This window comes from Hippichthys cyanospilos, chromosome 5 (genome assembly GCF_059441005.1).
Source record: "Hippichthys cyanospilos isolate Australia breed blue-spotted pipefish chromosome 5, RoL_Hcya_1.0, whole genome shotgun sequence".
Taxonomy (NCBI): Eukaryota; Metazoa; Chordata; class Actinopteri; order Syngnathiformes; family Syngnathidae; genus Hippichthys; species Hippichthys cyanospilos.
Genome location: NC_142373.1, coordinates 814,342 through 836,225, shown reverse-complemented (window position 1 = coordinate 836,225; position 21,884 = coordinate 814,342). Strand labels below are relative to the sequence as shown.

At 38.8% G+C, this 21,884-nt stretch overlaps 2 protein-coding genes across 4 annotated transcripts; both read right to left on the bottom strand.

Annotated features, from left to right (window-relative positions):
* Positions 1 to 38: 38 nt before the first annotated feature.
* On the bottom strand, positions 39 to 9,374 carry LOC148423097 (regulator of nonsense transcripts 3A-like). Of its 2 annotated transcripts, none has more exons than XM_088415359.1 (10): positions 9,191 to 9,374; positions 8,287 to 8,393; positions 8,105 to 8,211; positions 7,489 to 7,587; positions 7,219 to 7,329; positions 5,857 to 5,912; positions 5,628 to 5,786; positions 5,415 to 5,548; positions 2,426 to 2,720; positions 39 to 1,060 (listed from the first exon to the last, which is right to left on the bottom strand). In XM_088415359.1, the coding sequence occupies exons 1-10, from the start codon at positions 9,320 to 9,322 to the stop codon at positions 863 to 865; spliced, it is 1,398 nt and encodes a 465-aa protein (XP_088271485.1). In that variant the 5' UTR covers positions 9,323 to 9,374; the 3' UTR covers positions 39 to 862. The 2 variants fall into 2 exon arrangements, with proteins under 2 accessions (XP_088271485.1, XP_088271486.1); XM_088415360.1 differs by having other exon boundaries at positions 2,438 to 2,720.
* An 817-nt stretch (positions 9,375 to 10,191) lies between these two features.
* On the bottom strand, positions 10,192 to 21,551 carry LOC148423096 (cell division cycle protein 16 homolog). 2 transcript variants are annotated; one of them, XM_088416067.1, is made up of 18 exons: positions 21,356 to 21,551; positions 21,141 to 21,195; positions 20,101 to 20,198; positions 19,192 to 19,230; positions 17,728 to 17,865; positions 16,971 to 17,130; positions 15,533 to 15,627; positions 14,915 to 15,048; positions 14,766 to 14,845; positions 14,611 to 14,660; positions 14,464 to 14,537; positions 14,257 to 14,382; positions 13,385 to 13,537; positions 13,198 to 13,261; positions 11,430 to 11,491; positions 11,214 to 11,349; positions 10,927 to 11,017; positions 10,192 to 10,859 (listed from the first exon to the last, which is right to left on the bottom strand). In XM_088416067.1, the coding sequence occupies exons 1-18, from the start codon at positions 21,401 to 21,403 to the stop codon at positions 10,606 to 10,608; spliced, it is 1,857 nt and encodes a 618-aa protein (XP_088272193.1). In that variant the 5' UTR covers positions 21,404 to 21,551; the 3' UTR covers positions 10,192 to 10,605. The 2 variants fall into 2 exon arrangements, with proteins under 2 accessions (XP_088272193.1, XP_088272194.1); XM_088416068.1 differs by having other exon boundaries at positions 20,101 to 20,195.
* Positions 21,552 to 21,884: the final 333 nt, after the last annotated feature.

The following is a 21,884-nucleotide window of genomic DNA, read 5'->3' as shown; positions in this document are numbered from 1 at the left end:
GTACGAGCATGAGAGAGAAAGGGGGCGAGAGATCAAAATAGATTGGAACATTAGTCTCTCAGAAGACATTTATTTTCTCATGTGCAAAGTACGTATAGATAAGGCTCGGAGGAAAAAACAAAATCATGTTATTACATGGACAAGATTGCTTAAAAGGAACATTTAATTAGTTGTCAATAGTTATCTTCATCTGAATAAAAAAAAAAAAGACTTCATTTTGTAGGATGTTTCATATTGAAATGTCCATTGGATGGCGATAGTATCGCTTTGACCTGGATGACAATAGTCTTAACAGGATGATGTCACAAGTGCTCCTACAAAAGACAGCAAAGTTAAAAACACAAGACTACCCACACACCTGCATGGTACCCCTGTGGGCAGTATGACTTTGTCAACACCTGCACATTTTCCGCTTTTATTAGTATCATAGTTACAATACACCAGCTGTACACCTTGGAATTAAAACACCCTAGTATAAATGATTTAACAAGTGCGTTATTTTCCCAAAAAGAGCCCTTATTAGGCACACGTTTTTTTCTTCTATTTTTAAGCCCTAAACAGGCAAGAATTTTGAAGATTTTAGAGAAATTTAGGGGTACGTTAGAATTTAAGCAATGGCTGTTATGGACGGTTTGCCTGTTTATACCGAAAGCAGCCGCTGTGCCCTGTAAAGGATTAAGGAATACAGTTTACCATTTAGTCTCATTAATTCCATTCCACAATGAAACCTCCTTGTTCCACTAATTTATTCAATTCAATCATAGTGGAATGTATCTCAAATAATTTAATGTGCTATACAGTCAAAAAATAAATATGATAGTGATCAGTTTCAAATCCTCCATAATGACTCATGAACACTATCTTATAAGTGGCCATGCTCTTCATTACTGTTGTCATATGCTTTGTCCTCTACTGTCGCCATGGTAACCACCTCGAAGCAACTCCCTGTCTCGCCATCGGGCGAGTGGCCCGCTGGCATGCAGTCGAAGGCTTTACCAGCCGAGTTGATGCCCTTGCGAATTCTTGCGCCGGGTTGGTATAGTTGCATGGCTGGGCGGTCCTGCAGAGTTGCAAAGGGATCAAAAAGAGGGTTGTATAGCATCAAAACATGCAAGAGGGTGGCTACTTCATACACAAGGACTTTCCTTGACTTACATTTCCATCCAGATATGCAGCATTCCTAACCAGTTAACAAAGTGTAGCCCGGTTGTGTCCAAGTGTTTCAATTCAATAATGCATATATTTTAATGACTTAGCTGGCTAACCAATGCTAGGTTCAGACCAAACACAAAAAAATTGCATTGACCAGGATATCTCATGTGTTTTTGTTCCTCAAAGTACCTTTATTAGGGTTGCTTTTTGCAGAGGACTGAGCTCATGCTCTTTTGACATTAAAAAAAGTTGAACATCACTCATCAATCAGGTGCTCTTTGGTGTATTTGTTGTTGCTAAATGCTCTCTTAGTAACCGACTAACTTTGGCCCAGTACTAAAATTCTGTTTGGTAAATATTTTACCTCATAACCTATTAGCCAAACAGCAACATTGTATGGTTTCAGTTTAATAGGGTTTTAAAGAATGGCAATGCATTTAAAAAATAAAACGAGAATAACTACATAAAGAAAATAACAAAACTAAAGCACCTCTAAGAGGTTCAATAATAAAATTGGATCCTATAATGAAATGACAATAATGAAAAAAACAACTAAATATTGGAACATTCACTGCCAGGCCAATAAAAATAGACTTTTATCCTGAATAGCTGTGAATGGTTTAAAGGTTCTTCCATGATGGTACATTAAGTCATGGCAGTATCATCCATCCATCCATCCATCCATCCATCCATCCATCCATCCATCCATCCATCCATCCATCCATCCATCCATCCATCCATCCATCCATCCATCCATCCATCCATCCATCCATCCATCCATCCATCCATCCATCCATCCATCCATCCATCCATCCATCCATCCATCCATCCATCCCCTTCACCTCTTCACCATTTTATCTTAGCCAATCCAGGTCACACAAAGATGAAAAATCATTAATTTTCATTAACAATTTAGAGTGTTCAAAATACATACCCTGCATGTTTTAGAAAGGTGGGAGAAAAACGGAATACCTGGGGACAGCCTACACAGGCACAAGAACATGCAAATTCCAAACGTGCTAAGCAATGTGCCATGATGTCCATTACTGCAAGTAATGTATTTTTATCCTGAATGCCAGCATTAAAAAGTGTCAGGTCAAATAATTACTCATTCAGTGCCATTCTTTGACGACTATAAACGTTAGTTGTATTGAATTAGTTAACAAAGGCCTATATTGTTAAGAGTCAAGGAATTACAATAGGCATATGCATTTGTTGTCTACTTTTATAGCAAAAAAAAAAAAAAAATCATATAAACCCCTTGCATGCTCACCTTCTCGCTCACCTTGTTTCGAAGCCGCTCCTTTCTGTTTGCCAGCTCGTCTCTGTCCTCCTTCATCTGCTTATCGCCGCTGTCAGGGCAGAAGGCGTAGGTGTGGTGATGGCCATCCTTCTTGACACGGTCCTGGCAGTAGCCCTTGCCCCACTTGGTCTCGTCTTTGCGACGCGCAAACTTGTCGAATTCGTAGTGGTTCCTCTGACGTTTCCTGTCATCGTCTTTCCCGCGGTGCTCCTTGTCTCGCTGTCTGCGGCACTGCTGCTGTTCCTTGTCACTCTCAGGCTGACCTCTAGTCAAGAAATTGCACATCCTCTACATTGTACCATACATTGTACTGTGCATTTTCTAAACCACTTTTTCCTCATTAGGGTCATGGTGAAGGTGCAGTCTATCCCAGCTGACTTTTGTTGATACACACAAGGGTTATTGACATATGGTTGTGAAAAAATTGATGTGTTTCTAAATAAATTGCTAAAGAGGATATTAAAACAAAGTGGCAAGATTAAGACAACTAAAACTATAGTATTATAACATACTGAAAAAGAGAGCCTGGGTGATAATGTTAGATGAAGAAGATGGAAATTAATTGGGCACATCTTGAGGAAAGAAGAGGGGACCAACTGCACGACAGCATTGACGTGGACACCAGAAGGCAAAAGGAAGCAGGGGAGACCGACGACCACCTGAAGAAAAACTGTTGAAAATGAGAGGGACGAGACTAGATGGCAAACCTGAAACCAGCCTATGGTGTTGCAAATGCCAGGGCAGCGTAGAGATGGAGGATAGGTAAGCTAGGGTAAGGTAAGGTTAGGCTATGTTAACAACTTCACACTTCAGTGCGTGATGCACAATTTGGATTTCTTGTCAAATCCGATCTTTTTATATACTCTTTCATATAAAGAAACAAATACAACTTCTCATGTGAGTGCAATGCGTCTGCATTGTGACATACATGACCACAAAGCACAATGACGAAAAAAAACAAAACATGGCCAGGCAAAATAGTGTTTACGAAAATAAATAAAGTCCTGTATTTAGGGGTTCTGGTTATCTGATGCTGGAAGGAAGAAGAGATATTTGGGAGATAGGGGGCGCCCTATTTGTCAAAAAAAAAAAAAAAAAAAAAAAGAACCATCAGCATGAATGTTATCCTACTATCACCAAAAATGTCTACTTTATGATTCATGTATCCACATACAAAAAAGGCCTGGGCAATTGTATTGGTCACACTGCAATGACCAATCAGATATGTGCTCCATATGGGGGGTATAAAATCAGAATTGAGCTGCAGTGTGAACATAGACAAGTCCTCCAATGACTTGAAGGTCTCAAATGACTTACCTTCTTCTGAACGGAAGAAACGCAATATTGAAATAAACATTTTTGAAATGAACCCTGAAAGCTCAGTTATGATATTAATTGACAAAAATGAAAAACATGTGGCTGGGTTTCAATTATTTTGTTTCAGAAAGGCATTTCTGTTTTTATTTTCACTTTTAGATTTTTGCAAATTTTCATTATGTATAATCATCTTGTTCCACACGTGATCATTCTTCAAAGGGGGCGATTTTGCAACACTTTTTATTATCTAATATGTTGAAAATGGCTTGCTCTCCTCACTTTGACAATGCCACTGTATGTTACAATAACGATTGAATAAATGTGACGTTTTTGGGGTCTCCTGATATCTGATGATTTTAGAGATAATAAGATTCCACCTGACATCAGCAACATAGACAAACAACTATTCACATTAAGATTCATCTGTGGACAATTTAGAAACTTCAATGAACCAAGCTTGGATGATAAGGAATTGTAGGAGCAAGGACCTGGGAAAAACTTTCCCAGGATTCAAAAGGATTCATCCTCTACAGTTCCTGAACAGTTCCTTAAGTGCCCTAACTTTATTCTCTCGGCAGAAATTAGTGCTACTGCAGGTCATTCCTGCCAACTTTAATAAGACTGGGTATTTTCACTCAATAGCCAAACAACACACAAGCACAGGCACACGACGCAGTAAAACACAGGACGCAATATGTTGTGTAATGCAATGTTGCCGTTGTAACTTATTTATGCTCTGAACCGATTTCTAAATAACATATTTTCTCTCATCTGATTTATTTGACAGTGTTCTTTTTTTATTACATTTTACACCTCCTAAATCTTTTGTACTCATGTCTTTTGTTGCAGTAATCAATGAATTTACCCGTTGTGGGATCAATAAAGTCTTATTATTTCCTTTTTTTATAGCTTATATAGTATTTCAAATCCTCATTGCAATTACTGGTGCTCTGCGGTGGTGTCACACACAAAAAAGCCATAAAAAATGTGAGATACAGTGCAAAGCTGCATCGTCAAAGTTTAACAACCACAAATTGATCTTTTTGTTGGTTGGGGGGGGGGGGGGGGGGGGGGGGGGGGTTCCTAGTTTTTGTTAGTGCTGAAAAAACCCTCTATTTCCTGCTTTTGTGTTCAGGCCAAAAACAACAAGTATTACTACAGTGCCATCTTGCTGCCAAAATGTCACAAAAAGTGTTTGCGCAAGGCAGTGTACTTTTAGTCCAAAGGGAAAGTTAACGTAGCCAACATAGATGTTGAAGTCAACTGAAGGACTTTGCCAACATCTTGCGGAATCTATATTATCTTTTTACAGGAGGGTTTTCACAAACTAGGCCAGGGATTTTGCATATCATCAGGAACTATGGGATTTTAGTGTAATTGTTTTGATGCGTTCTTGTATTAAAAAGCTTGAGGATGTTTAAGTGTGAGGTTCCACTGTTCAACAGCAATTTAGAGGTTTGCATCTTCTTCCTGTCCTTCCACAAGAACTCATGTTAGCTTCAACAGGTGTCAATGTTATTGTGAACAACTATTTGTGGCCTGTGTAATGTCACTCAAAGTCAGATGTGATAAACTCCAGCTCACTTGCACCTCTAATGAGGATAAAAGGTAGAAAGAGCAAATCTGATTTAATGATCCTTACTTTTCTTTGGAATCCTTTAACTTCAGCTGTCCGCCTGATTTCTCCCATTTTCCCCTCTCGATTTCCCCGACTTCACTTTTGTCCTTGATGCGGTCTGAGTCTGCATCATCGTCTCTGTCACTCTTCTTCAGCAGCTGATGAATGAACACAATGTATGAGGCGACGGGTCGCTTCAGGTCAGAAGATGCACGTACACGGCAGGTGAATTATGACCTTAATTTTGATGTCCTTCTCAGATAGTTTCTTCTGCTTCTCAGCTTCTTTACGTTTGCGCCGCTCCTCCTCGCGCCGCTTCCGTTTCTCCTCTTCACGCTGCCGCTTCTTCTCAAACTCTCGCCGGCGCCGCTCCTCTCGCTTTTCCTCGCGTATTCTCTGCAAGGACATGATGACTTTTTCATGTTTATCCCCTTCAGGAGATTTTTTTTTTTTTAATCCGTTATACCTGTTTCTCCATCTTCTTGTTTCTGATGTAATCCAACAGGGGTGTTGTCCTCTTGGCTAAAATTGTACAAAGGAGTTATATGTACTTTCATCAGGCATCTTAAAGAACTGCCATATCAGCATTCATTGTGCAATACGTTGTGAATTTCGGCGGAGGGCAAATCATTTGCGGGATCCAAATTGTGATCAAGGTTGTAGAACAACCACTTGCATGATTCGCATTTACAACACCAAATTGAGAGCACTTTTTCAAAAGCATATTACATGCAGAATCTCACTGGGGTATCACTGACTCCAAATTGTGTTGGCAACTTTGTAGGACAAATCACTTAAAAATCGCATGACTCCCACTTCTATTAGCAAATTGCAATAGGTTTGGAGAAAAGGACCCATGAAGGATCTTACTTTTAATACCAAGTCAAGTGTATTTGTATAGCCCTATTTTTTTTTAATCTTTACTCTGTCATTATGCCTAATGCATCCTTGCACTTCTCTGACTGTGGAGTCTTGCGCCAGAATCGTCCCACCCATTGCAGCATCTGATTGATTAGCTGTGCAAGAGCCAGAGCCAATCAGTAGTGAAAGCCATATACTGTATGCATTGACCTGTTTTGAATCCCTCCGAGCTTTCCAGGCTAACCGAACAACAAACCCTAGGGATTAGGCATGGGCCGATAACCGGACTGGCAATGCACAGGGATTTTAAAAGTTATTTTAAACCGTCCAAATCTGACAAAACCAGTAAGTTGTTTTCCCTCCCTCATCGTCTGCCTTAAAGGGCAACTGCAGCGTGCTGCAGGAGCCTCCTCTCATTGTGTGTCATACAAGTCCTCCTTGGCCGTAGCGATCACATCAGCGCTGCTGTTGTCCACTTCCTGCTTTGCCGGCTTCAATATCATTAAATGTTTGCTCCTGCCACTAACTACCCCGTGTAATGTGGCTAACATGTTGTCATATTCTACTTTCATGATTGTTTTATGTGATATCGCTTGAGGTAGGACACGAGCAAATTTGCAAATTAGAGGATGGGTCAACAAGGACAACAATTCAAACTTTTTCCCCCATCTAAGTCCAAACCGGGTCAGCTGTGTGTGTGTGAGAGAGAGTGCGCGAGAGAGACAGAGAGAGAAAGAGAGGAAGACAAAATCAAGTCAGCTGTGTGGCAAGTTTTCAGCTTTTGAAAAAGAGACAGAGAGAGACTTTGACTCTTTGACTACCGATAATTGTATCGTACATTGTACAGTTTGGCCTGCGACCCCTGTGGGGATAAGCGGCTGTAGAAAATGAAAATGGAAATAGTACATTTTGGAGAAATCTTACTTGCATGATGGCACTAAGTGATGAGAGTGACTCGAAATCTTACCTATAAGTTCTCTGGTTTTGGCCTCAATTTCCCCCAGCAAGATCTCAGGGTTGGCCATCGACTTTTCCTCATCACAGGAGTAGTTATCCAAGAAGCGTTTATACTCGGGGTCTGAGGGGGAAAGTGACATTCAAGTAAAAGCATTGACACTATGCTTTAAGTTTGTGATTCAAGCCATTTTGTTGGCTTTTAAACTAAATTTAGAACTGTAGCAGAGGTGTAATGGTTCCTTTGTAACAGCTCTGATGTGGCCATTAGTGTTTATGTTACCTTCCTCAATACTTCCAGCTTTGGCATCTTTCTTTTTGATCTTTTTTTTGGAGACTTTCTGGAAGGGGGCAAACTCTACCACGGCAGGAAATTCCTGACCTGTGTGCATGTCAAAGCCTTAGTCAGAATTATCGACAGTGTTTAGAATAACATAAAATCACAAATTGTGGCTGGCTTGCACTCCAATGGATATTATAATTCACTTAATTGTCCATTTACCTAAATAAATAAATGCAACACGTCAGGAAGGATATACAAATTAATAATGCTGTAATTTCCTTAAATATGATTGCTATGATAATTTGCCACTGTTATAAGTTAATTTTCACACTCCTAACTGATGTACAAGTGTAAAAGCAGTAAACCCCTGCATTATAAAACCAAAGCCAAAGAACAAATCTGCACATGATTTCAAAATGGCTGGAGTATAACCAACAGGGTAGAGGCACGCTTCTCTTGATTTCCATGCTAGCCATAGCAATGTACGGTATGTAAAGAGAGAATTTGCATGCAAAGGCTACCCTGACATATTTTCTTCTATCCCTTCCACCATTTCCCCTGTGCTTTAATATGACACAGAAATGTACTGGGGAAAAAAAAGACAAACGGCAATCACCTTTGTTGTCAATGAAGACATAGCCATCAAATCGATCTCTGAACAAAAGGATATCTTCCTGGTTTTTAAAGTTGATGTAAGCTCTGGAGAACAAATGTGGGTACAAACTATGGACACAAAGAAAGACGTCACGAAGAGAGACGAATAATGTACTATGGCTATGTATGCTATATGTAAGGTACCTTGGATCTGCAGGGAAAAACTCAAAGTAGTCAAAGGGAGGAAGCGGGCTGAGGTGTTCCTCTAACTGCTCCTTGGTCAGGTGAGGTGGGAGCCTTCGGATGACCACCTGTACATCAGGTAAACACACGGTACTCACGATTAGAAGACTCATTTTATAGATAGAAAGAAACATGTTTATTGCTTGGTCAGGTGAGGTGGGAGCCTTCGAATGACTACATCAGGTAAACACACAATACTCTAGATTAGAAAACAAATTAATTTTATAGATAGAAAAGAAAATGTTTCTTGCAGGTATACAACGAAAATGGGACCGCTGCTGTAATTACTGCCTCTTAAATAAATACCCAAAAATAGAATACCAATTGGAGAAGTCCAATAACAAACCAAAAAAATCAAACGCTGTAACAAAATGTTACAATGCCGTATTTGTCCTTTTCCTATCTACATTTTTGGTCATTTATTTATATTTCAGAAAAGGTTTCACAAATATAAATACACTCCAAATAATTCTCTCCACACGGAAATAATAGTTTTGAAGCAGTCGTCGCAAATCCGGTAATTGTGTGGAGCACGTGTAACTAATTCTCATACTGCATAAACATTGTAGTTTATTTGTAAAAATAAACATGAATACGCACACACTGTAATTGGGCCGAATACCAAATGCACGTTATATAACGTTATATTACGTATACATGCTAAGATGACCCAAATCATTGAAAACGTAAAATAATGCGCTGCATGAATTATTTGGGAGAAATAACGTAAAATAATGCGTTGCATGCATTTTTTTGGGCAGAAACAAACATTTTTGTGTCTCTGTCCTCGGTGCTGAAAGACCGTCGCCATGTTTTCCCACGCAACGTAAACAATAATAAAGACGCTTGGTAGACTTACTCGTACCTTCGTAAAAACCTCTTTTTTCTCTTCTTTCTGCTTAGGAATGTTATCCTGATCCCCCGAGTTGTCCCTCAATTTTATTTCCACCACGCCCTTGTCCTTGCTTGCCGTCATTTGCTCCTTTTCAGACCTCATTTCGGTCCATTTCTCCGTGCTGATATTCTGCAGCGCTAGCAGGTGTCTCGCGAGAGGCGTGCAATTATCGCGAGAAGACAGAACGCGAACCTTTTAAAAAAGCGTATGAAGCAATTCGTCATGAAGAAATGACGTGTCCAATCCGTGGTGAACGTTTCGTACATAAAAAACATTTAAAATGGTAAAATAATCACATTAATAAGAAAAATATATGGCTTGTATTACCCAAATCAACAATGACAATGGTAAAAGATCGTATACATTTTGTGCGTAGTGCGCAATCTAATAAAGTACAAAAAAAAAATAAACATTAAGAGACCAGCATGGAACAAAACTTGCTGCATTAAGACCTGCCTCAGATAAAATTTCTACTGTTACACTTTACTAATACAATTACATCCATGATCCATAGATCCATTTTAGTACCTCTTTAATCATATAGAGTCCACTGGTTAAGTTGAAGCCTAATTTTGAGGAGCAAAGAGTAAGTGCTATAGCAATAGCCCAGCATCCTTTCAATTTAGGGATTGGTCTGCAGCACATAATAAATGTCCTGATTGGACGACTTGGTTTATTTTTTTCAGACATAAGAATAATTGACTGCACCTTTTGAATATACTGCTTTGAGATGACATTTTTGTATCAAGCAATGAGATACAGTATTGGCTGTCATTTACCTGAGGAGCGCAGATTTAAAAACAAAACAAAAACAAAACACACATACAACTTTTTGTTCCAAGAAATTAATCATTTTTCGAAACATGGTGTCCAAGAGCTTGTAGTAACTTACAGTCCTTAGAAGTATATTATTTTCTGTGAGGAAATATGACGGTTATTCCACAAATGGATGATTGAATATTGAGGCACAGTTTAGGAGCAGAGGCCAAGGTGCACGTTTATTTAACTAAGTGGTAAATCGTTTAATTCAACAGGGAAATAAACATGTGAAGATTTTGACTTAAAGACCATATTACACGTAAAAATCAATTGTAATGCAAATGATGTTAAATGAGCATCAAATGTATTGAATGGACTCGCTTGCACTTGTGTTTATGTTTGAGACTCTGACATCATGGTTAAAAATCCACAGGTACTGCAGGAAAAAAAAAAAAAAAAAAAAACTAGACGAGTCTTTAAAGTTCTGAGGTTGAGTTTGTGTTCACTCCAAACAAGCAGGCATTTGCCCAGAGTCTTCACATTTATGATCGACTCTCAAACAAAGGCAGACGCTTACTTGTCTCCCACCACGGGTTGTGTCTCCATGACAACCCATGACTTTGAAATCACGTGCTGGTGTCAGATAGAGTGTCCAACATGACGTCACTTTCATACATGTCGCACTCCAATGTCAGGGACAGCCGCAGAGGCACGCCAAGCACCATCTTGTCCTGGTGGGACAACGGCGTCTCCACTGTCATGGCGCTGGCATCCTCTACCCGTGGTGAGGCCAGCGGTTCGGTGAGCTCCGTTGAGTTGAGCGCCTTCATCAGCGTCTGCGTGTTTGCACTTCCTCGCACCTTGTCGTCAATGTCGGTGCCTTCACCAGCACAAGTTTGGAAAAGCATGTCAATGACTGGAAAGATGAACAGTGTGGAGCGGCATACCTTCGTAAGCATCCGTTTCACCAATGTACATGTCAATGCAGTGTCCAAGCATTGTCACAGAAAATGTGTCATCACGCTTCAGTCCAAGAGCCTAAAAGGGGGAAAAATAATCTTACGGTGGATAAAATTCAAGTCCGCAAAACGATATGCTAAGTTATATACTTGCATATGTATGAAATAAAATTTTTGATATATACGTAAAAACATTCTATTGACAAAGTTGAATGGATCTATAAAATACTAACTCTAAGAATACTAACTCATTTGATTTTTAAAAAAGGCATTACCGTATGAAAGTAGTCGATAGCACTCTCAAAGTCACCCATGAGACTGTGCACGTAACCTATGGCGGCGTAAGTGGAGGCATGCTGGGGGATCAGCACCAGCGCCTGACGGTGGTACTCCAGAGCCTGGTCGTATTTCCTGCACAAATGCATATCAGATCTTTATTATACCAAAATTCAAGGAACTTTTCAACAACTGAACAGTGTCATGTTACCTACTTGAGTTTGCGACACACGTGACCCAGGTTGTTTAATAAAGGCTCCCACTTGTCTACAGTCACCTTGAATGGAATGTGTCCCAATGTGAAATATTAAGACATCAATAAATTCAACAACAATAATAAAATACATTTAAATAAGATAATCAAAATAACTTTGAATGCATAAAAGAATACCCTATCTTTCATCCATCTATTATCTATAGCTGCTTATCCTCACAAGGGTCACAGGCTGGCTGGTTTCTCCCAGAGCTGACTTCGGGCAGTAGGCGGGGGACACCCTGAACTGATTGTCAGCCAATTGCAGGGCACACAGAGACGAACAACCATTCACACACCCAATCACACCTAAGGACAATTTAGTATGCCCGATACACCTTCCACACACGTTTTTGGAGTGTGGAAAGAGCCGGAGTGCCCGGGGAGAAACCACATGGGCTCAGACAGAACATGCAAACTCCACACAGGAAGGGCGGAGCCAGCAGGATTCAAACTTGGGTCCTTTTAACTTGAGGCGGACATGCTAACCACTGTTCCACCAAGCCTCCATACCAAATTATGTAAGTGAATATAGTGATAAATAAAAACAGTACAAATACCAGTAAATAAAACATTACATCTTGATAAAAATAAAGACATTGTAAAAAAACAATTCAAGAATGTTACACAATTATAAAAATGTTAAATAACATTAGATAATAAATAAAAGTTAAAAAGTAGTTTGAATGTATATACAAATAAATATGAATTCTAAAATTGGTTTTAAAACTTACAATATACAGTATTTCTCAGTGTACAAGTCGAACTCGTATATAAGTCGACCGCCGACATTTTTTTTTTTTTTTACTTCAATTTGGGTGAATTTTACAAAAAATGCAATAAGTCCCACAACTTTAATTATTACACATATGATGGCTGTCCAATTTAAAACACATGGTTTGTGTTACTAAAATGACCAAATTACAGTACTTTGAGACAAATTATCGTATATCGAGTAACATACTGTTGTGGTTATAAGGGGGGAGGGCGTGGTGCAGAAACAAGACAAGTGTGAGGCAATGTACACGCGTGTAGACAATTGCAACAATAAAACGATTTGAAGTTTCAGCTTTTTTTTTTTTAGAGACAGCTAAATGAATTTGTCGAAAAGTCCTCAAAGTCATCATTACTATCTTATACGCCAAAAAGCTCCTACCATTTCAATGCATGGCTATCTAGGACGTGCTCTTTTTTTCCACCTTGTCATCTCTTCAATTATGTCTGTTACTCTTCCACGGGTAGTCATATTTGGATGCGTCTAATTTCTTTGAAATGGAGGTCCTCCGGAAATGCTTTGCTGAAGCCTTCTTTACCCGTTTGTGGCAAGATCAGAGCGTGGATCGGTTGTGCTTTGCTGTGCCCCCCCAACTGCTGAAATCCACGCACTCTCGCATTTGTGTGTTGAACAGACAAATCAAGCCGTCCTTTTCTTTTCATTAGTCCCCCAGAAAAATTATCCAGGCATATATAATAATTTTAAACCTTGTAAACGACACGATACTACCTTTTTTACATTCGAATTAATGTTATTAAAAATTGGTCTGGTTTTGAGTTATGTGTGTAGTAGTCGACCCCAGAATAGGGGGGTTGAAAATGAAACAATAAACTCAACCTGTACACGGATAAATACGATACATTTTATATGAATTGCAAGGAATTAATACAAACTACATGAGGATTGGAAAACAAGCAGAACGCATGTTAATCATTTTCTATTGTTAAGCTTCTACCTCATTCCCAATGGCTTTAATCTTCTCCATGGCATCCAGAAAATACTTCTCAGCCATCTTCCAACTGAAAGATAGATGTGAAGAAAAAAAAAAAACACTTTTACACAACCTGTCCACAAGAAGCAATGACCCATCAAATGAATGCCCATCAAATAAAAAGAATTTCTTAACACTGTCTGTGACTTACTCTCCATTCTGAAAAGCAACCACAGCCACCTCATGAATGACAAAGGGGTCCTCTGGTGCGATGCTCAGCGCTTGGCTGAAGAAGCGCTCTGCCAGCTTTGAGTTGTTAGTCAGGCCGTACTCCAGACCTATGTACAGCATTGGCAAATGACACCTAGAAAAGAAAAAAAAAACAATAGAACGAGGATTGCAAAGAGGACTGTATTGCCAAACAAAATGCCAAATTTTGACTCACACACATTTATAAGATGGAGCTTACAACAAAAGCAATAGGTGGCACTAATATACTAACTGTGTTGAATCTTTGGGAAAAAAAAAAAAGAGGATTCGATCGCAGCCAAATTACAAAAAAATTAACCATTACATAAATATGTAATCACAACTACCAGTACATAACTCCTGATTTGATTAAATGGGTTAGGGTTATAGTTGTCAGGAGCATCTATTTAAGCAAGTGGAGAGTACCAGGGACTCGAAAGGGTATGGCATTAATTTGGTGGAAGGGAGAATTTCTGTTCATATATTTTCCACAATATGCAACGTTGAAACTAAACTTTAGTATAATTAATCACAGATAAAAACAGGTCACACAAGCAAGCACTTTTTTCATGCAGTATTTTGTTACGTTACCTGCTTGTTCCATCGTGAAACACATAAAGACACTGTACACACATAACCCAATAATGACAACATGACTTCTGGAAGCTTAAGGGGAAATCAACCCCTAAATCTTCTTTACAATAGTATCTTCTATCCAGCACTAATGGTCAACGACACTGGGTAATTGCAACTACCTCATGCCACAAAGTGTTATTTGGGGCACTAGTTTAGGAACAACATGCAAAATCATATTGTTTTGAGTTAACGCCATACCCTTTCATAAGCTGCGCAGCTGTGAAGTAGGCAGCCATGGCCTGGTCATGCTCACTCTCCATGGCGAAGGAATGACCATAGGCGATCCACGCCGGACCATACGTCCTCTCCAGGGTGGTGGCTTTGCTAAAGGGCAAGTAAAACATTAGCTTGACAAATACCTTGCCCTAAACGTGACCGTGCTTGCGTACTGGGTAACACAAATACCTGAGGTAGCGACGGGCATTTTCATTTTTATGGCCGACCATGAGATAGTAGCAGCCAACAGCGAACCAGGAGACCTGGGAATGTGTGTGTGTGTTTTTTTGTAGCTCATTATGGCAAATTAAAGTTGTATGAAGAGCCAACACTTACTGGGTTGTTGGGATACAGGTCCACAAGTTTGTGTGATAGATAAAATAATTCTGTAGGACAAAAACAAACAGACATATATCATGAATACATCATCTGAGTAGGGCCTGTGGATGGATTTGGGACAAGCAGGTCTGAAAAGCGGAAGTATATGTTACCATTTGCTTTTCCAAGCTCAACTAAAGTTCCAATGTGCACTGGTAAGCAGTTAGCATGGAAGGGGTCTTTGACCATCACTCTACAAGATGCAAAAAAAAGCAAGTGAGCTAAAGGCACTCTCAATAAATCTGGGAGCAAGACAACTTACGTTGAAGTGAGCTTGTAGCACATCTTGAAGTCACAGTTGTAATAATGCCTTTCAGCAAGGGACACTACCACGTCCAAGTTCTCCTGCAGATTGTTGACCATGGCAGGTACCACCAGGTCACTGGGTTTATTGTACTGTTGTGGCAAAATCAAGTGGAGACACGTGTGTTAGGCAAAATATAACGTTATTTAGGTTAGGTGCTGGGCTCATATTTTAGCACTGACTGAAACGTGGTGGAGTAGTGCCAACGTGCTTCAGCTTACTTTACTTCCATTAGATTTTTGTGTGTGCAATGTTTCATATGTGCAGTGGAAACTCACACATTTGCAGTTGACCACAATGATTCACTTTATACACAGATTTTTTTTTCTCCAAACACTGATTCACATATTCAAGGATTCTTTTTCTCTCATAGTATTAAAAAATGTTGTTTTTGCGTCCCTCCCCACCAATTTGCTTTGAAGACGCATATTGAATGTTTACCAGTGTTTTTGAATACGTTTTGGGTGGAGGTTGGGTGGCGGCATTCGTTTAACTGACAATTAATTATACATGATTTTCACTATTTGTGGGACAGCCCAGTCCCGCTCCCCTGTGAAAAGCAGAGGTTAAGTGTACCTTCTTTAACTTATTCTCAAATAAGAAATGAAGTAGCTCCTCCTCTTCCTTTGTGCATTGCTGACTCAGCGGCAGTGATTGTAAAAAGTCTTTCTCTGTTGAACAAGGAGAGATTGGAAACATTTTCAAATGCATTTTTGCACGTCATAGCAATGTTTATTTAATCATATTATAAATGATCACAAGAGAAACTGCAGAATCATATGCTCAGAATGTAAGTCTATTCATTTATTAGTGGTTCATTATTAATGCCCTTATTGCTCTATTTTTTGTTTTTGTTTTATTGCCTACCTTATTATTTGCTTGATTATGGAATGTAGTCTGCTCAGGGAAGTGAACGGAATAAGAATTTCATTGTGTGGTCTTACTATTTATGACAATAAAACTCTTGAATCTTGAATAAAAAGACCTATTTGTAAAAAAATGGCATAAAATACTAATAACAGACTTTAGCAGAACACATACATCATGAAACTCCCCAGGATGTAAACACACAACAACGTGGTGTGACAAAATGATTGACAAATTGTCTACTTTATGGAGCGCAACTGGCCTTTAAGCAGGTATCCTTCTGAGGGGCGAACTTTAGCAAGTGTCCGTGAAGGTAGTGGCTATCTTGATCTCCTCTAGGGTTTGTTCAAGGTCGCCACAAGGTCACAAGAGGTCACCAGACATTGCTAACCACGACCAAATTTTGAACATGTTCGAAAAAATGTTTGCGAAAAGACCAATGTCTCCCGACCAATGTCTACGCCGTATACTCACGTGAGGAGTTATATTTTATCAAATGGGGCCTCATGTTACATTCTGGTAAGCCAGGACTCCTTTTGTTCTGAGGCAAGGCCTTAATGATAAAAAGCTTTAACGTCTTTGTTTTTTTTTTTTTATTACATTTAAACCTTGTTGAAGATACCTGTTAAAACCAAATTTGAGTTCAAGTGTTTAACTGCCTTTTGATGTGTTATCATTTTTACTGTGGTAAACGAAGAAGACAATGCTTAATAATTGGTGATCAGCAAGAGCCTACTAGTGCTCCCCACTAACCGCGAAAAATTAGGAAACGCTCTATTTTCAAATTATGGTTGTTCTTAGAAGTGTTCTGTTCAAGATTAAATTTCACATATTTTGCTTGTTTGCAACATTATGATGTAAAAGCTGTATTTTATGCCATAGATTTTGAAAATGTGAATCAATATCCAGCCCTATTCGTAACTGAGCTAAAATTAACTTCAGTGGTCAATGTCTTAATGTCAGTTTGTGATCAATCTAGGAACTGAAATAATTACACATAACTTTGTTTTCCTAGTGAAGGGGAGGCGGATCCTGTTAGAGGGTAGCGTCTATATTTTGGGGAAAAATCTAATGTCAGATCCTGTTAGAGGGTCGCTTCTCTATTTTGGGGAAAAATCTAATGTCAAGTACCAAAGGTCTCTCTTACCTTCTTGGGCTGTCAGCATGTGATGAGACGTGAGAAGCTCAAAGGCTTCGAAGCAGTACACGTCTAATTTCAAGGCTTCTTTGTAGCTGGAAGTGGCCAAAGGCCGGTTGTCCATGGCATCATAGATCTTGCCACGCAGGAGGCAGATAGAGCTGCTGATCTGAAATATGAATACCAACCTCAGTCGACTGTCAATACAACCCTCGCTTCCTCCTACCGCCTCTTGGGTGTAGAATGTGCACAGGTGGATTTTTGACAACACTGTCTACATGTTTTTACTATTTATCAATATTAGGCTACAAGACTTTTCATTCATAATTTTTATTGGTGTCACATTGTTGTTGTTGATTTTTAAAAGGTGGGTACCCCTAGACTCAATGATGACAAAATAGGGTCGTCTGTTTGTCAGGAACCAGAAGAAGATTCAAGAAAAAGTTAACATTAACAGATTCAGTATGTACAGTTAGAAGGTCGATGCTAATAATACAAAACACATATTACAAAACTTGGTCAAGGGGCGCATAGGTCAAACGAAGTGGCTTGATTTTCGTTTCATGAAATATTTTTGTGTAAATCAGGGTAGGGGAATATAATACAGTGTCTCTATTTTGTAAAGCAAGTACTTAAGTGAGTGTGATTGCTAAACACAGGAAATACAATGTTTTTCTTCCCATTAAGAAAATGCAAGGCATTAAATATAGAGACAACAGTGTGAATATTTCATTTTTGATCAAGTGCCATACAGCTTACAACTTACTGAGGCAGGCGACATGTCCCAATCGTTGTTTGGCTCTGGTGCCCCGACCTCCTCCTTTATTCTCCTGTCTAGCAGCTTCTTACAAACTGCCTCCTCTGATAAAATATCCAAGGCCAGCTGGAACTCCTTGGCGGCATACTAGAACAAACGTAAAGCCATTCACCTGCGTTTTCAATTTTACTTTAAATCAATCTCATTATACAGTGGACCCCCGGTTTAAGATGTCCCTGGCTTGCGTTTTTCACCATACGATGTCGACCGCGGCCATTTTTTTTCCTGTGACGACAAAAACTCCTCCTCAAACATGATGGTTAGTGTGCATGCATGACTCGGAGAGTCGCTCCGCTCTTGTACGTCTATACACACGTAACCGCTTAAGTCACAAGAATGCTGGTCTGCTATTGGTCAGTGTCACGACTCCCCCCTACCTGCCATTGGTCGGCGTCACGGTTTACAAAATGGCGGAATGTTAAAGCTTTGTTCGCCTGTGAGTGCTTACAAAAATGTATTTAGAGTGCATTTTAGTGCTTAATTCAAACAAATTGTTTAGCCATGGGTTCCGAGATTGCTAGTGATGTTAAAGAGGGAAGTAAGAACATGATTTATATGGAAACGAAGCTGGAGCTAAACAAATAAATACGAAGAAGGCTAAGCTAGGCAAGGTAACCCTCTTTGTGAAATATGGCCATAACAAGCTCTCACATCACCTCAAACGTAAATAAATCCTTTCTATATTTTTTTTACTTATGTTGTTTAATTGTATACATGTATATTTTATATATATGTAGCACTCATACTATTTTGATACAAATTTTTAACATGTATATATAATTTTTGTCTTTACCTGAGGTTTTACACACATTTGCTATTTAACATAGGTTTGAATTTCCCACCATAAGGCGAATTCGCATTACGATCCCAACCGCGGAACGGATTAATCTCGTAAACCAGGGGCCCACTGTAATTTATTTCATACGGTGGACAATCCACAGTCCAACATCTAATACAATTCAGAATTTGACTCGATAATTGTGGGAAAAAAATACTCATCTATAGTCACAAAGTCGTCAGGGTTTCAATCAGCAAGACCTCAAAGTATATTGTTTGACAACAGTTGTATAAGGATTTGGGTTTTTCACCGTGAAAGAGTGTTTAAAAATCGATAAATATATTGTTTTTAACTTTTTTCATACTTGCATGACACTGTGACTTGTTAAGGAAAAGAAAACATTGTGCATTTTATTGTTTTTGCATTAGACGATTTTTATTTAATTTAATTTGAGGATTTGAATAATCATTATGACCTTCACTCATCACAGTGCCTGCACAAGTATGCACTTTATAATGATGAGGTTTGAGTAATAATTGGCTACGTTTCCAGGGGAAAAAAAATACTCCAAATCAGACCAACCCCAAGTATTGTTTTTAACTCTAGAATTTCCACTACACATTGCAGTAACTTACATGACACCGTGCAGCAAGATATTGACAAGCTTCATACATCTGTGCAAGAAAAGGGAAAATGTCACAATGGAAGTGAATAATGTTACACTTCATTTGAAACATAGAATGTCACTCAATACGATCTTTAAACACTGACCTCATTCAAAACATAAACTAATACAGGTATTCAACATACTACTTTGCATCTACGACTGCTGTATTGCGCAGCGCCACTGCAATGATGTCGCACATCCCTGCCAAATGCATGCGTCTCTGCTCCGTCGTACCCCATCACATAGTCCCTGGAAGGTTATATTCTGCACAGAGGCTACCAACTCGATTTAAATAAGTAAATACGTTTTCTAAACTTCTGGAAACAAACCAAGCTCCATTTGTGGAAGGTTTGCATGGATAAGTGAATTGATAGAATTGTGACTTAAATAGCAATATATATTTGTACACACATTATAGCGCCAATTAACAGGAGGAAAGCATTTTCACTTTTTGTCTTGATGACAATGGCACAGAGAAGGAAAAGCAGTTGATTTTGGCTTCATCCAATCAATCAACAAAAGAATAGACAATCTTGTCAGTATGAAGTGCTTTTTCTTTGTAAATAAGTTTGTAGATCACATTCTTTTTCCTTTTTGGTGCTTTCTGAACTATGGAATTGACCACGATGGACAGTGGCGGACCAGATTTTTCAAGTCCTGGCTTACTGTACGTTGGCCGACGGCACAGCCACAACAGCGCGGCATGGCAGATATGTAGGCTGCGTAACTGTTCTCATTCATTAACATATTTCGTAGTGCTGTGCACGACACAGGGCAGCGAAGAGGAGCTGCAACGTAGTATGTGAAATCCAGGGATAAGCGTTTCTACTCACTTGGTCAAGCCAAACATTTGGTACAGTTAAAATTCTGGGAATACCTTATCAAGTTTCCTTGAGCGGAGTGCATGCGAGGCTCTGTGATACTGCGATGTTAAGTAAAGGCATTGAGCAAGCCAGTAGATGTCCTGAGGATCTTCTTTACGCCACAAAACAAGAAAAAGAGTAAAGTAAGTTAGTGTTTTAAATTGTCTGACTGTACAGAAAAACACTGGAAGTCAACTTTTGTGCAATAGAACAAAATGTTCTTCTATTGGACAAATATTGTCGCCGTCATAAAACTGCATTACATTACATTGTTACATTAGCATCCACTCACATTTCTTTGGGCTCCACCGCTTTTGTGGCGTGCCCTGATTTCTGAGATGGACCAAATGTTTTAAAAAAATAAAAAACAGGAAACTGGGAAATTTCCGACTTCAGATAAATGGAAGTACGTTGGACATTGGAACCAAAGTAGCATAATTGATAACAGTGTACAGTCTACTTCCAACTCTTTGGAAGGAGGAGTGGGCCAGGTCTGCCTGTCAACAGCAAAAATCTGCATATACAGTAAATGTCATCCATTGAATGTCATTGGGGGAGATTCAATCCTCTGAATTTTTTTCCAAAACCTTAATAAGAAATGTGTATGTTTTTCATAATCAGCAGAAGAGGAATGTTTTTTTTTTAATATTATGTATAAAGCCCATATACCACAAATGCAATATTAATAAGTAGAACACGTTAAGAAGGTGGGGTTGCAAAGTACGTATTACTATAAATATGAATTTTGACTTATCTTCCACTGAACATTTTCAGCTGAAATGTGCACCAGCGCATCAGCTACGTGCGCCCTGGGCCTATATCAACTATTTTTTATATATTATATTAACGGTTTTTTTTCTTTTCTTTTCTTTTCTTTTCTTTTCTTTTCTTTTTTTTTGCTGTGGGTATTGAAATGATGTAACAAAACGCACAGTTAAAACAATATTCAGCTCTTAGTATTAACATAAATTTAACTCAAACCTATACAAATGATATCACGAAACATTCATTTTGAATGACAGCATATAAAATGATTGCTAAATCCAGATCTTACCATAAGAAAGAGACGCTATCTTGTCGGCCCAAAACAGCGCACTTTGATACTGTTGCTGAAATGACACACACACAACATCCAAGTTACTTAATGCATGATATCATCATGTTTAAATAAGTACCTTCTCTTCAATGTCGTTGCTGTTTACTAGATTTGAATGCAGGCTAAGACTAGCTTGAATGGACGGACACAAACGCCACATAGCACATCGTTACCTGGTCGATGTACTGCCGCACTCGCTTTCGAAGCCTGTCAAGATTCATTTTAATCTGTTTTCTACGCAGGTGCTCTAAATAACTAACACATGTCGTCGTTAAAAAAGAAGCTGTAATGGTTGCGCATGCAGCTACGTTGCGACGTACACACTAGCCTGCTCGCTGCTTGAAATTAAATCCGCGGCTTCCTTGCAATTTGCGCTTTTGGTGCATCGTTAAACTGCGCCGGAAGGAAACAAAAAAAAAGTTTGTAACAAAGGTTCCTCCAGGATTGAACAAGTTTTCACGTTTTTCACTTATAGTTGTATTACTCAATAATATGTGTCTGAATTTTCCAGATGTGTTGTAGAATAAAGTTTGTATGCTTGTATTTTACTTTTTAACTGTGAAGCAGACCTGCTAACCAGTCTTCCACACATATTATATTATATTATATTATATTATATTATATTATATTATATTATATTATATTATATTATATTATATTATATTATATTATATTATATTATATTATATTATATTATATTAT

Excerpts from the sequence above, each read along its gene's own strand:
- LOC148423097 (XM_088415359.1), bottom strand. The coding sequence starts at position 9,322 with ATGAGGTCTGAAAAGGAGCAAATGACGGCAAGCAAGGACAAGGGCGTG. Across the intron at positions 7,330-7,488 it reads AGCTGGAAGTATTGAGGAAG|ACCCCGAGTATAAACGCTTC; the intron begins GTAACATAAACA and ends TTTCCCCCTCAG. Across the intron at positions 1,061-2,425 it reads GAAACAAGGTGAGCGAGAAG|GACCGCCCAGCCATGCAACT; the intron begins GTGAGCATGCAA and ends GCAACTCTGCAG.
- LOC148423096 (XM_088416067.1), bottom strand. The coding sequence starts at position 21,403 with ATGAATCTTGACAGGCTTCGAAAGCGAGTGCGGCAGTACATCGACCAG. Across the intron at positions 13,538-14,256 it reads GCTGCGCAGCTTATGAAAGG|GTGTCATTTGCCAATGCTGT; the intron begins GTATGGCGTTAA and ends TTTCTTTTCTAG. Across the intron at positions 11,492-13,197 it reads TTAAAGCCATTGGGAATGAG|GTGACTGTAGACAAGTGGGA; the intron begins GTAGAAGCTTAA and ends ATTCCATTCAAG.